This window comes from Aquarana catesbeiana, linkage group LG08, assembly GCF_042186555.1.
Source record: "Aquarana catesbeiana isolate 2022-GZ linkage group LG08, ASM4218655v1, whole genome shotgun sequence".
NCBI classification, from domain to species: domain Eukaryota; kingdom Metazoa; phylum Chordata; class Amphibia; order Anura; family Ranidae; genus Aquarana; species Aquarana catesbeiana.
Genome location: NC_133331.1, coordinates 99,600,195 through 99,613,540, shown reverse-complemented (window position 1 = coordinate 99,613,540; position 13,346 = coordinate 99,600,195). Strand labels below are relative to the sequence as shown.

The 13,346-nt window shown below is 45.0% G+C and overlaps 1 protein-coding gene and 1 long non-coding RNA gene across 10 annotated transcripts in view; one reads left to right on the top strand and one right to left on the bottom strand.

Moving 5' to 3' along the window:
• The window catches only part of TACC2 (transforming acidic coiled-coil containing protein 2), a 225,128-nt gene that overhangs the window by 60,356 nt on the left and 151,426 nt on the right, over positions 1 to 13,346 (top strand). For 8 of the 9 annotated variants that reach the window (XM_073596217.1, XM_073596212.1, XM_073596216.1 and 5 more), the window contains exon 6: positions 7,671 to 13,328. In XM_073596217.1, the coding sequence (XP_073452318.1) occupies positions 7,671 to 13,328 (5,658 nt within the window). The remainder of the gene's footprint in view (positions 1 to 7,670; positions 13,329 to 13,346) is intronic. The other variant, XM_073596214.1, reaches the window with a different exon arrangement.
• Positions 337 to 12,844, bottom strand: LOC141105958 (uncharacterized). Its single transcript, XR_012235673.1, has 2 exons — positions 12,458 to 12,844; positions 337 to 2,156 (listed from the first exon to the last, which is right to left on the bottom strand). It is a non-coding gene; the product is annotated as an uncharacterized lncRNA (long non-coding RNA).

The window sequence follows — 13,346 nt, the reverse complement described above, 5'->3', positions numbered from 1 at the left end:
CACCTTCTGATTTGCTGCAGTGCAATCAATGAAATATGGATTTTGTTTGATTGCTGCGTGGTGCCACACTTTGCCCATTATTCTTCTCCTCGTTAACAGGATGAGTTTAACTACTTAGGCAATTTTAGTCGGTCATCATCCATTACCACTACAGGTGCCAAATAGTTCTGCATGCCTCATGCAAGAAATGCATATTCTACATATCCCATGCTTCTGGAATTTTGATACCAGAGGTGGACTTTCCACACATGTGGGCCTATTATTGGGTAAACCTTTGGCCAGGCTATGGATGTTGAATTTTTTATTTAAAGATTCCTTATAAGTAGTAAATGAACATTAAGGTTGAATATATTTTTATTAACAATTTTCAAAGGATTACAAAGACAATTCAGGTTTTTAAAGTAAAAGGTACATGAAAACTAATATCAGAAAAATAAATGCAATGCACTGAAATATTACTCAAAGAGGATCTGTTTCCCTAAAAGGGTAATATGATCAATAGAGGCACTATTATTAGGAATAGAGGAGAACAAAAAGACTGTGAAAGGTAAACACAGCAACAGAATTCCCTACTCCCATAAGAAACAATGTCCCCGGAGGGGTCCTTAATGTATATACAGTAAGTGCACTAGCAAGTGACTCAAGATAAAGGGTGCGTAATAATATTAATAGAAATAAGAGGCATTGGGGTTGATTTACTAAAGGCAAATCCACTCTGCACTACAAGTGCACTTGAAAGTGCAGTCGCTGTAGATCTGAGGGGTAGATCTGAAATGAGGGGAAGCTCTGCTGATTTTATCATCCAATCATGTGCAAGCTAAAATGCTGTTTTTTATTTTCCTTGCATGTCCCCCTCAGATCTACAGCGACTGCACTTCCAAGTGCACTTGCAGTGCAAAGTGACTTTGCCTTAAGTAAATAAACCCCATAGGGTCATTGGACAGAGAAAAACGTGAGAACAGAAGGAAAAGAATGAAAGAAAGAGGAAATGAGGCCTAGCAGCTGAGACGAGTTCCCTCGATAGTAAATGAACATTAAAACAATCCATTTACACTTGTGTTGGGCTGTGAAAAGCGATCCACGATGGATTGCTTTTTACAGAGCGGCAGTGTCTGCCAGACATTGAAGAGGCAATACTGTTGGCTCCTGAATTTAACAGCTGAATGGCCTTGAATAAGAATAATGTTGTAAACATGAGCCTAGTATTTGGTTTGTGGTTGGAGCGCAGCCCCATTAACTTGAATGGGTTGCGTTTGGTGGTGTTATTGCCCACCAAAAACAATGTGTGGGTGGGTAATTTTTGCTGTGCAAAACATCATGTATATCCCCGTCCGGCTGCCTTTGCAGCTTAAGGAGGGAGGGGTTGAGAGTTGGTAAAAAGGCAGCATAGCACTTATATTTACTGCCTCCCAACCACAAGTATAAATTAAGCCTTACTAACCGCTGTAGCTGCAGGCACTGTGAATCAATTCATTGTTAAAGGTCATAGCAGGGACAGTTATGGTCATTCTGTCAGCAGCTGAGCTCATCCTGCTGCCCCCTCCCAGCAGTGACTCTGCAGCCTTCCATTTTTCTAATCTCCAATGTACACAGAGATAGTGCTTTGGAAAGGAGTAGAGAGAGTTGAGCTGCTGCAGAATTATTTCATTAGGTAGTGCAGACAATTCCAATATGCAACTCTGCTAACTCAGAAACAAGTAGTTCTTCATTGTACTCTTCATGTTGCAGTAAACTGAATTCTACATACCTACGTGCTGCGTACACAGTCATACAGAATATCGGATAGGTTCCCTCATTTTCCTATACATTCTGTAGTGCTGCATATAGTAACAGAACTATTAGTGGGAGCTAATCCACCTAGATTTCTATAAAAAAATATGCAGAACTCACACTACTTGTATGATAGTGTGCATGTTAAATTCATTTGAACAGCAATGACTGGAGACTTTACTGAACTGTTTGCAATAGAACTAATTCCTTTTTGCTGCTTGAGGTCCCTTGTGTTGAGGTTGGAGACATGTTTACATTCTTTGCATGCTGAGCTAACAGGGGTGACTTGGAAATTTCCCTTTGGTTGCTGTGCTTGCCTTGACTTTATCTGTTTGGCTGGAGTCCATTGCTGTCATCCTTTCTTTCTGGTTGGCAGTGTCCTCTATCTGCAGGTTATATTTATGTCATGAGTAACTGGATATTATTTCACATATACATATACATGAACTTCCCATTTTATGCATTGATTACTTGTCTGCATACACAATCAAGTATATTTATACACAGGGAATGTAAAGTGTCCGGGAGTAAAAAAAAAAACATTTTTTTTTGTTGCATAAAAATATTTCAGATTTACCCTTTCCAGGCAACTGAAGGTGAATGCAACTCTTGTACCCTAATGCTTTAGATTACTAGTAACAGAGGAAGAGCACACCTATCCTTTAAGGAATGGTTGCCATTTAGATCTTTAGTAGGATATTTGGTAGGTTCTTATTCCATTTGATATTGACACTTTCAGCCTTTGCTTTTAGTTAAAATGGAATTCCAGGATGTACTTTTTTATTTGTAATTGGTCCCAAGAAATGATGTGCATTACTCTGCAAAATACGTCAGGATGGTGGTTGGGAATGATAAAAATGTTCAGATACTAGTGTCAGCTGTGAGCTTCTGCCACACCGAATGACAGCTCTGGCTTGTATACAGTGAAGAAGAGAGCCCCTGGCTCTCTTCCTCCTCCCTCATCTATTCACACTATGCCTATTGTTTTCAGTTAATATTAGGTGTTCTGTGGATGGATGAGAGAAGATCCTCTGGGTTTACTTGCCCCACCTCTTCCCTCATCCAATTACAGAATGCCTTGTATTCAGTGAAAATAATACAAAGCTTTTCTTTGAATGGATGAGGGGAGAAGCAACGGGAGAGGAAGTAACTTTCCTTCTCTCTACACTAGTCAGAACTGTCAGTCTGAGTGGTGGAAGATCACAGCTGATGCTAGTATTGTGCAAAAATAAAACTATCATTTTTAGCATCCCTATCTGCCATCCAGGCATTGTTTTCAAAGTATTACACATCATTTCTCTGGACCAATCACAATTAAAGTACTTTTTCTCAAAGTTCCATTTGAAGGAGTCAGTCCATTCAAAATGTATATATGTTATTGGTAGCTGGTGTTTTTCCTTCTTTCTTTTTTACTCCAGCGATAAAAATCAGACCTTCAAACCCTCTACTGCAGTTGGCTTTTGAATTTTTTTAAATGTATTTTTATTATGGGGAATACAAAAGAAAGGAGAGGACTTCTGGTATCACGTTGTGGCCATTGGGAGTAGAAAATGCCCTGGCATCAGTGGGAGCAAACAATGTCCCACCTTTGGTATTGGGGAATTATTAGTGCCCCAACATTGGTGTCAGTGGGAGAAATAGTGCCCCATCATTGATGTCAGTGGAAGAAATAGTGCCCTATCGGTGTCAGTGGAAAGAATAGTGCCCCATCGGTGTCAGTGGGAAGAATAGTGCCCCATCTGTGTCAGTGGGAAGAATAGTGCCCCATTGTTGGTGTCAGGGGAAGGAATAGTGCCCCATCATTGGTGTCGGTGGAAGCAATAGTGCCCCATTATTGGTATCAGTGGGAAGAATAGCGCCCCAAGGGCCAGACGGGGGGGGGGGCGTTGTGGCCATTGGGGGTAGAAAATGCCCTTGTATCAGTGGGAGTAAACAATGTCCCATCTTTGATATTGGGGGAATTATTAGTGCCCCAACGTTGGTGTCAGTGGGAGAAATAGTGCAATAGTGCCCCATCATTGGTGTCAGTGGAAGGAATAGTGCCCCATTAATGGTATCAGTGGGAAGAATAGCAGTGGTGTATTTAGGTTTTGTGCTGCCCTAGGCCTGACTAAGCTCGCGCACCCCCCTAATTTAACTATGACCCACCCCTTCCTGTCAAGGCCACACCCCTTCCTTTTTAAGATCCGCCCTGTCATCTTCATGGGAGGACAGAGGGACGCCACGGGAAGAGGACAAAGGGACGCCGCGGGAGGAGGACAGTGAGCGATACAGCATCTTTTCATTTGGGGGTAAGGGGATATGTGCTGGGTGCTTTGGGAGGCTCTTGCACTGAAGTCGTGTCCCTCCTCTGTGGCTCCTCCTCCTCCTGGCTGTGTACTGAGTGTGTGTGGCTGACAGTGGGGAGAGAGGTATAGGCTGCTACTGAAAGCCCATCGACGCTTGTGGGACTCCGGGCGGCAGATGTCCTGGGTGCCCACGCTGGCGCATCCCTGTCTGGCCAGTTACCGAAACTCAGTGCCGTAACTTGTTTTGGGCTCTGGGACAGTGGTGTCACTAGGGTTGGCCTAGAGGATATCAGATTAGGTACTTCCTAATGGCTCAGTTCCTGGGAACAGTAATGTATAAAATGGCCAACAAGCTCTCCTACCAGATCCGGTGAAACTGCAACAGTGATTCCTCCGGCTGGACGTTCACTCACTCTGGGTTGCCCAGGCCAACTCTAGTCAGTAGTGTAGCATCTCTACCCTGGCAGTGGCTTCATCTTTCTCCCCCTCTGTTGGTGCGGGTACAGCGTGGCTCTCTGGTGGTGCGGGTACAGCGTGGCTCTCTGGTGGTGCGGGTACAGCGTGGCTCTCTGGTGGTGCGGGTACAGCGTGGCTCTGGGGTTGTGGGAACAACGTCTCTCTGGTGGTGCGGGAACAACGTGGCTCTCTCTCTGGTGGTGCGTGGCTCCCTCTCTGGTGGTGCGGGTACAGCGTGGCTCTCTGGTGGTGCGGGTACAGTGTGGCTCTGGTGGTGCAGGTACAGCGTGGCTCTGGTGGTGCAGGTACAGCGTGGCTTTCTGGTGGTGCAGGTACAGCGTGGCTCTGGTGGTGCAGGTACAGCGTGGCTCTGGTGGTGCAGGTACAGCGTGGCTTTCTGGTGGTGCAGGTACAGCGTGGCTCTGGTGGTGCAGGTACAGCGTGGCTCTGGTGGTGCAGGTACAGCGTGGCTCTGGTGGTGCAGGTACAGCGTGGCTTTCTGGTGGTGCAGGTACAGCGTGGCTCTGGTGGTGCGGGTACAGCGTGGCTCTGGTGGTGCAGGTACAGCGTGGCTTTCTGGTGGTGCAGGTACAGCGTGGCTCTGGTGGTGCGGGTACAGCGTGGCTCTGGTGGTGCGGGTACAGCGTGGCTTTCTGGTGGTGCGGGTACAGCGTGGCTCTGGTGGTGCAGGTACAGCGTGGCTCTGGTGGTGCGGGTACAGCGTGGCTTTCTGGTGGTGCAGGTACAGCGTGGCTCTGGTGGTGCAGGTACAGCGTGGCTCTGGTGGTGCGGGTACAGCGTGGCTCTGGTGGTGCGGGTACAGCGTGGCTTTCTGGTGGTGCAGGTACAGCGTGGCTTTCTGGTGGTGCAGGTACAGCGTGGCTTTCTGGTGGTGCAGGTACAGCGTGGCTTTCTGGTGGTGCGGGTACAGCGTGGCTTTCTGGTGGTGCGGGTACAGCGTGGCTCTGGTGGTGCAGGTACAGCGTGGCTCTGGTGGTGCGGGTACAGCGTGGCTTTCTGGTGGTGCGGGTACAGCGTGGCTTTCTGGTGGTGCGGGTACAGCGTGGCTCTGGTGGTGCGGGTACAGCGTGGCTCTGGTGGTGCGGGTACAGTGTGGCTCTGGTGGTGCGGGTACAGCGTGGCTCTGGTGGTGCGGGTACAGCGTGGCTTTCTGGTGGTGCGGGTACAGCGTGGCTTTCTGGTGGTGCGGGTACAGCGTGGCTCTGGTGGTGCAGGTACAGCGTGGCTCTGGTGGTGCGGGTACAGCGTGGCTTTCTGGTGGTGCAGGTACAGCGTGGCTCTGGTGGTGCAGGTACAGTGTGGCTCTGGTGGTGCGGGTACAGCGTGGCTTTCTGGTGGTGCAGGTACAGCGTGGCTCTGGTGGTGCAGGTACAGCGTGGCTCTAGTGGTGCAGGTACAGTGTGGCTCTCTGGTGGTGCAGGTACAGCGTGGCTCTGGTGGTGCGGGTACAGCGTGGCTCTGGTGGTGCGGGTACAGCGTGGCTCTGGTGGTGCGGGTACAGTGTGGCTCTGGTGGTGCAGGTACAGCGTGGCTTTCTGGTGGTGCGGGTACAGCGTGGCTCTGGTGGTGCGGGTACAGCGTGGCTCCCTATCTGGCTTCCCCCAGCACAGTACTCTCTTTTTCTCCTCCTGTAAACCCCCCCCCAGCAGAGTGCATGCATGCTGGGGGCTGTAGCATGATGTCTGTGGACACACAGGGGCTGCCATTCTTCAGGGATTACTCTTCCCATGATGCCCCCAGAGTCTTCTGATTGGCCCTCTGCTGTGGCCAATTATGGGGTGAGAAACAGCAGTCAGGAAGCTGGGCAGCGGCGCAGGGAAACCAATTAGAGCCGCTCTCTCTCTCTTCTCTCTTCTCTGTTCAGCTGACAGAAAGAGGAGGGGGGGCGAGCGGGGGAGATACACAGACAACCCGCATCTCTCCTCTCCCTGTCACAGCTGCTCCATTTACCAGAGAACTCCCCCGCTCGCCCCCCCTCCCCTTTCTGTCAGCTGAACAGAGAAGAGAGAAGAAAGAGAGAGAACGGCTCTAATTGATTTTGTCATGCCGCCGCCCAGCTTCCTCCCCGCTGTTTCCCTCCCCATGATTGGCCACATCAGAGAGAGAGAATCACAGCTTTACAGGGGAGGCTTGACAGCTCCTGATTTAACTGCTTCCTGGCCCCATCTGCAGCCGCTGCACTCCCAAGCTGTACTCTCTTGATGTGCCCTGCTGTGCGAGAGGAGAGCGGGTGCCGTTTTTGGGGGGGGGGGGGCGGCTTTTTGCCGCCCCCCACAAAGTGCCGCCCTAGGCCTGGGCCTTGTTGGCCTAGGCCAAAACACAGCATTGAAGAATAGTGCCCTAAGGGTCAGACAAAGGCAAGCAAACGGCCACATTCGGCCCCCAGGCCGCAGTTTGGAGACCACTGTCCTATATCATAAATTTCTCATAATAAAGCCATACATTAAAATCATCCTTCTGTTCTTAACCTGGCAGACTCTATGGGGGGAGATTTACTAAAACTGGTGCACGCAGAATCTGGTGCAGCTGTGCATAGTAACCAATCAGTTTCTAGGTTTTATTATCAAAGCTTAATTGAACAAGCTGAAGTTAGGAGCTGATTGGTTACCGTGCACAGCTGCACCAAATTCTGTGCGCACCAGTTTTAGTAAATCTCCCCATATCTGTCATGCTAGTATATTTATTATAGATACAATTATATTAGTAGAAATTTGATAATGATTTCCTAGGTAGGCAGCTGTAAAAAGGATCCCTTCCCTTTTACTGTATAGAAAAGGCTAATATGAATTTCCACACTTTGGTTACACTGGAGAACTCCATCAATAACAAGTAACTGGACAGATAGGTGCTGTGAAATAATATATAAAGTAATTATTTTTGCATAGTTCAGAGACTGCCAAAAGATTTAGTTGGTTGCCACATATTTCAGCACATTTTGCACAGCTACTTTTTTACTTAATGTTCTTACCTGCATTTGCCTCTTCAGCATGTTGTGCACGGCTCTGTGGTTTCTTGATCATTTACTTGGCTGTAACTTTTGCTTGTTACTGCTGATTTTGGCTATCTTTGCTTGCCATCCTGTGTTGCACATCTACAGCTCTTAGTGAATTGTACCAATCTCCTTACTGACTGCAGCATCCTCTCCAGGGAGGAGTCTAGCGAAGAAGACCGATTTGGTGAACCAGAAGACATAGGACTGATTGGAATACTCAGAGAATGGGGGCAGCAAGTGAAGCCAGAAAAAATTGTTAGAGAAAAAGAAGAAGACAGGAAGGATACAGTATGGATGCCATATACTGAGCCATCTCCCGAAGAAACAGTTTCTCTGATTGGTGATTCCCATGGTGTACAAGCACAAGAGAAAAAGGCAGAATGTGCAGATTTACCTGATATTGAACATATAACAGCATCCATTGCAGACACTTTGATTATTCCTTTTAATGCAAATAATACTCTAGATTATGGCAGTTGGAATCTAGGGGAACCCAATATTCAACTTGTAACTGGAACTCCACAGCAGATTCCAGCACCTTCACAGATCTTCTCTGGGAATGAAGAACCAGTGCAGCCAGACATAATACAAAAGAACCTCAATATACTATTTAAACAAGAGAAAGGAGAAGCCAAGGATAATGTTACTGCTCAGACAGAACAGAAACAATTGTGCAGTTTTTATGACGCCAAGGATCTAAATACAGATAGTGCCAATATACAGACAGGTAGTCAGGACAACCTAATTCCGCCTTTAACAACCTTTGGAAATTCAGACAGCAATAAAGAAAAACTTGTCACTACATGTAAACCTGAACCAGATAGCTTGGTCTATAGTGGAGTCATCCCTATAGTTCAGGTGTTTGACCAAAGTCCAATAGTGTTAGAGCAAAGTTCAGCTGACAGTAATCCTGTTACATCATTGCTTAATCAACAGTATCAGACTGCAGGGGCAGAAGGACTGTTGGCACAGATGGGTAAAATAACATCTGATCACAGTTTTCCTGGCATACAATCAGAAGATTTTGATAGTGACACTAAGAAGTGTCCTAATGACCTGTACAATAAGGCTGATCAAACAGAGAAGAATTTAACTGAGAACATTCAATCTGAGATCAAAAATGACCCGGAAGAAATTCCCAGAATAGATAGTGTGGATTTTAGCAGCAAAAATGTAAAAGATGGTGGAGCTAATATTGAATTAAAGGTAGATGAGTTAAAAGTCATTGTTGAAAATACAAATCCTTCTGATTTGTTGAGCCCAACGAGTGGCCAGTTTCCAACAGGGCATGAAGGTTCCAAATCTCTCCATGCAGTTAATGGTAACACAGCTACATTATGTAATACAAACAATGATCCAGGTCTCCAGATTAGTATTGTACTTCCCAATGACTTGGTCAGTGACAAACACAGTATAATCCTAAATGACCACAGTGGCTTTAAGAAAAGTCAGCCTTGTCAGGAAACAGCTGTTGAAATTTTCTCTGCACCTGCCGAGAAGGTAGTCCCCTTAGAAAATGTAGATATTTTGCAGAAACCTCTTACAGATGACCAAGATAAAGTAATGAATCAAGCATATGATACATCACAAATGACAAAGGATAATAAGCCACAGAGCTGTATAAACAACTTACTTTTGGAAGATGTGCCAACTTTTTCTCTCAATACGTTGGAATTACATCTGGCAGAGCCATGCCCTGACTTACAAGATGACATTACAAAAAAATCACAATATGGCCACTACAAAGCGCTCAAAGATCAGTCATCCAGTGAGAACAGAGTAACTCCAATTCAGAATGAGAAGCTAGTTGATCAAAACGAAGTTGAGTTTCAACTTTCGAGCCTCAGTAGCACAGCCAAGGAACACGTTCCAGGGGAGGATGGTTTTATTTGGAATGTTGAGAATTATATGCAGAGTAATGCCAATGAAATGCTTGAAAACGACAGTGTAAGCTCAGCCACCTATCTTAGAAAAGCTGCAGAGACTGATATAGAAACCACTAATCTATCAGTTTCTGTGTGTCCTGATGATATGGGATACTCCCCATCCACCCAGGCTTCACAAGATGTACCAGCACAGCCTTTTAATACACTTGAAATATTTTCTAAAGAAGAGGTCTGCCTTCTTCCTCCGAACCTTTATCCACCATTCTTTAAAACTGGGTCTGCTATGGACTATAAGTATATGGTAAGTCCAGAAGGTGAACAGACAAACTTACTGAATGAAAGCAGCAAGATTCTATCTATTGAAACCATGACAGAGGTTAGCCAAGACCAAAGTGGGCTTGACATGTCTGTAAATCCTGCACATCAAAGACAAAGCTACAATATTGATTGTGAACTACTACAATCCCTTTTCCTGACTGATTTGGACAAACATAGCGTCAAGTCAGATTACACCTTGAGAGAGTCGTCCAAAGTTCAGCTACTAGAGAACGCCTCTGCATTTACAGAGGAAGACATTAAGGGAGTCAGTGACAAGCCAAACCTGGAGAGCGGGTCTACAAAGAGTGAGGACGTTCCCTTGCTTATATTAAGTCAACACCAAGAAGCGTCTTCAAAGGACACACCCTGCCTGATCTCAGACATAGTGCCCTGTCTTGATGTTACTGGATCACTATCAGAGGACAGAGTGCTTACTTCCAGAACATCGGACATTGCTATAACATGTATTTCAGCCTCTCCAGTCATAAATGATGAAATGGACAAGACTCTTTTTACCGCTGGTGATAAAGATGTTGCAGGACTGCAGGGCAGTAAAGCTCTGCTGAAAGAGGAAAATCAGTTACTAGGATCAAAGACTGAAGGTCAGCGAATGGAAAATGTAGAGCTATCTGCAGGTACGAATAAAGCAGATAATGGGATTCCCAAAGCTCATTTCAGAATACCAGCAGATACTGAGATTCCTACAGCCCATTTCAGAATACCAGCAGATGCATTCAACCAGCTTCAAATGCCAGCTGATACAGACATCCCTATGAAAATGTCATCAAGTAACAATAACATCCTTGTGGGTGACGCTAATGTAGAAACAGCAAGTGTTCCTTATCAGGATGTCTGTGAAAAGACAGATGAAGAAACACCTGCTCCTGGTATAGCCATGGAATCTGAAGCCATCAAAATCCTTACACTGGAAGCACAAGGCAAGAGCTTCCAGTCACAACAAGAAATGTCAAGTGTTCCTCTTCCTCCAAGTGATAATAGACAGAATGAACCTACTGACATTTGTCAAGAGGGTTCAACAAAGGTATGTGCTGAAGTTAAAAAAGACTCTCTAAAACCAAGCAATGATTATATCCACATGGACAATTCTACTGAAGAATTACCAAGTCACTTATATCAGGATGGGGTTGACAAGACAGTTACACCTCTTCCTGGTTTAGCCTCAGAATCTAAAGTCATGCTAATTCCAACAGTGGACGAATCAGACAAGAACTTCCAGGCAAAACAGGAAATGTCACCTGTTCCTCTTGCTCCAAGTGATAATGTAGAGAATGCAACTCCAGACATTCATCCAGAGGATCCAACAAAGGTATGTGCTGAAAATAAGATGGAGTCTGTAAAGTCAAAAAATGATGGCATTCATATGGACATCAGTAATGATTTTTTATATCAGGATGGATATGGTAAATCAGGTGAAGAAACACGTATTAGTGGTTTAGCATTAGAATCTGAAGTCACACAGACTACCACATTAATAACACCAGAGAAGAACAACAAGTCACAACAGGTATTGCAACCTGTTCTTCCTCCTATTGACAATGCACAAACTGTAACTCCTATAACATCTATAAGTCCAGAGAGTAAGACAAAGGTATATGCTGAAAATCAGATAGAGTTTATAAAACATGATGCCATAGATTACTCTTCTAGTATAGATGCAGTGGTACAAAATCTCCAAATGGCAAATAATGACCAATTACAGGAATTGTCTATAGGCGGTACTGTCTCCCTTGACATTGAATCCGTAATTGACGATCCACAAATGTCAGCACAAAACAATAATACATTTAAGCTTGCGCCACTTCTTGGTGACATTGAGCAAGGTTCCAGTGAAGAAACAGTGGGAAAGTTTAGCTACATTGATCAGGCCATGGATATTCTGAGCGATAAAAGAAGTTCAGTAGGGGAGAATCAGCAAAACATAGAAGTTCTAAAATCTTTGGTCGGAGAGCAGTCCTCTGTTTTTTTTCCTGTGCTCACAGCCATGTCTGCAGAAGGATTACAGCCTGAAAAGACAGAATTAGATAAACCAATGGAGAGCCAGGTAAATACTACTGAATATCCTCCAGATGAAATGAATATGAACCTGGAAAGTTCCAAAACAGCATATCCATTAGTTTACAATGACCAGAAAACTGGTTCCCAGACTTCTAAGATAGATGGCAGAATTGCAGAAGTGTGTGAAGATAAGTCCCAATATGCAGAGTCTGTTAAGTCAAAGAGTGAATTTTCAGAAAGCTCCCATGCACATAGTGTTAAAGCAGAGGAAGCACTTAATAGTCAGCATCACAATGCTCTAGAGGAAAAACACCCTCAAGAAACACATCCTGAGATGAGATTTGAAGGTGTGCTTCATATCAGGCCTGACGGAGAGGGAGCAATCATCAGCTCAGCAAAGGAGCCTACAAGCATTCATACAGCTGATGTAGGCAGGTTCTCTGCAAACGAAGGTAAAGGTGGAAATGCATTAGAAGATACTTTATCTGTCATGAATGACGTGTCTTCTCAAGTAAACTGTAGATTGGATGTAGAGCCTAACAATCAGTGTCTTAGCATGCAATACTCGGCACCTGTTACTCTACAGCAAACAGTCTACGGTGGAGAGTTGGGATTATCTTTAGGACAACCACGCAAAGTAGACTTAGACGTGGAAAATTCTCATTCTGAACAAGGCAAAACATATGAAAGTACAACAGCATTAACCTTACCTTCTGATGTTCAATGTCAAGAAGACATAACCCCAGAAGCTCCATGTCCTCTTCCCGAGAAGAAAGATGAAACCTTTGTGGATTCAACAGTTAGTCTTCAAATCAGTGATGCCTTTGTTTCTGATGATCAAAAACAAGAACTTCTGGAAAAAGACTTTAAAAACACTGATGCTGTAGCAGAAGGCTCTCACTCAGCTGTCACAGGAGTAGATGATGTTTTTGAGATTAAAGAGACAGCAATAAAGTCTGATGACTTAGACTTGATACAAAAGGAGATGGAAATTTTATCTGACCTGTCATGCTCTGCTGTCAGGGAGACAGAAATCCTATCTGATGAGCCACTTTTAACTGAAAATAAGACAAATAATGCATCTCAGCAGATAAGCCCTCCTTCTGATGACTCAACAACTTCAGCTTTGGCTGTGACTCCCATGGAGGTAATTAGCATGCAAGAAAAACATATTGTACACGAAACGTGTGGCTCCTCAGTTGCAGATACAAAATCCATACAGACTAAACCTGAATCTGAGGAATTGTTAACATATAGCATAGATACATCTATTGAAAACAAGCAGGATTCTTCCATGGTACCTGTTCCACTAGCAGCTCCTGATACAGATATATCAAGAAGTGAACTTTCTTCTACCAGTTCTTCCCAAGAGACACCACCAGCTGAGCCAGCACCTTCCTTGCCAGCAATTAGAAGCCCAACTTTTCCACCTACTGACTCTTTGAGCTTTACTCAGAAGCTACGCAGTGTTCTCCACTCTGAGAGGCCGTTCCCCAAAAAGACGATGACTCCGACATCTTCTGAGCCTCTGGTTCTTCCCTCAAGTCCCAGGTTGCGCAAAGAAGGTGCAGTCAATGAAAGGTACCGTTTTGTTTTTTA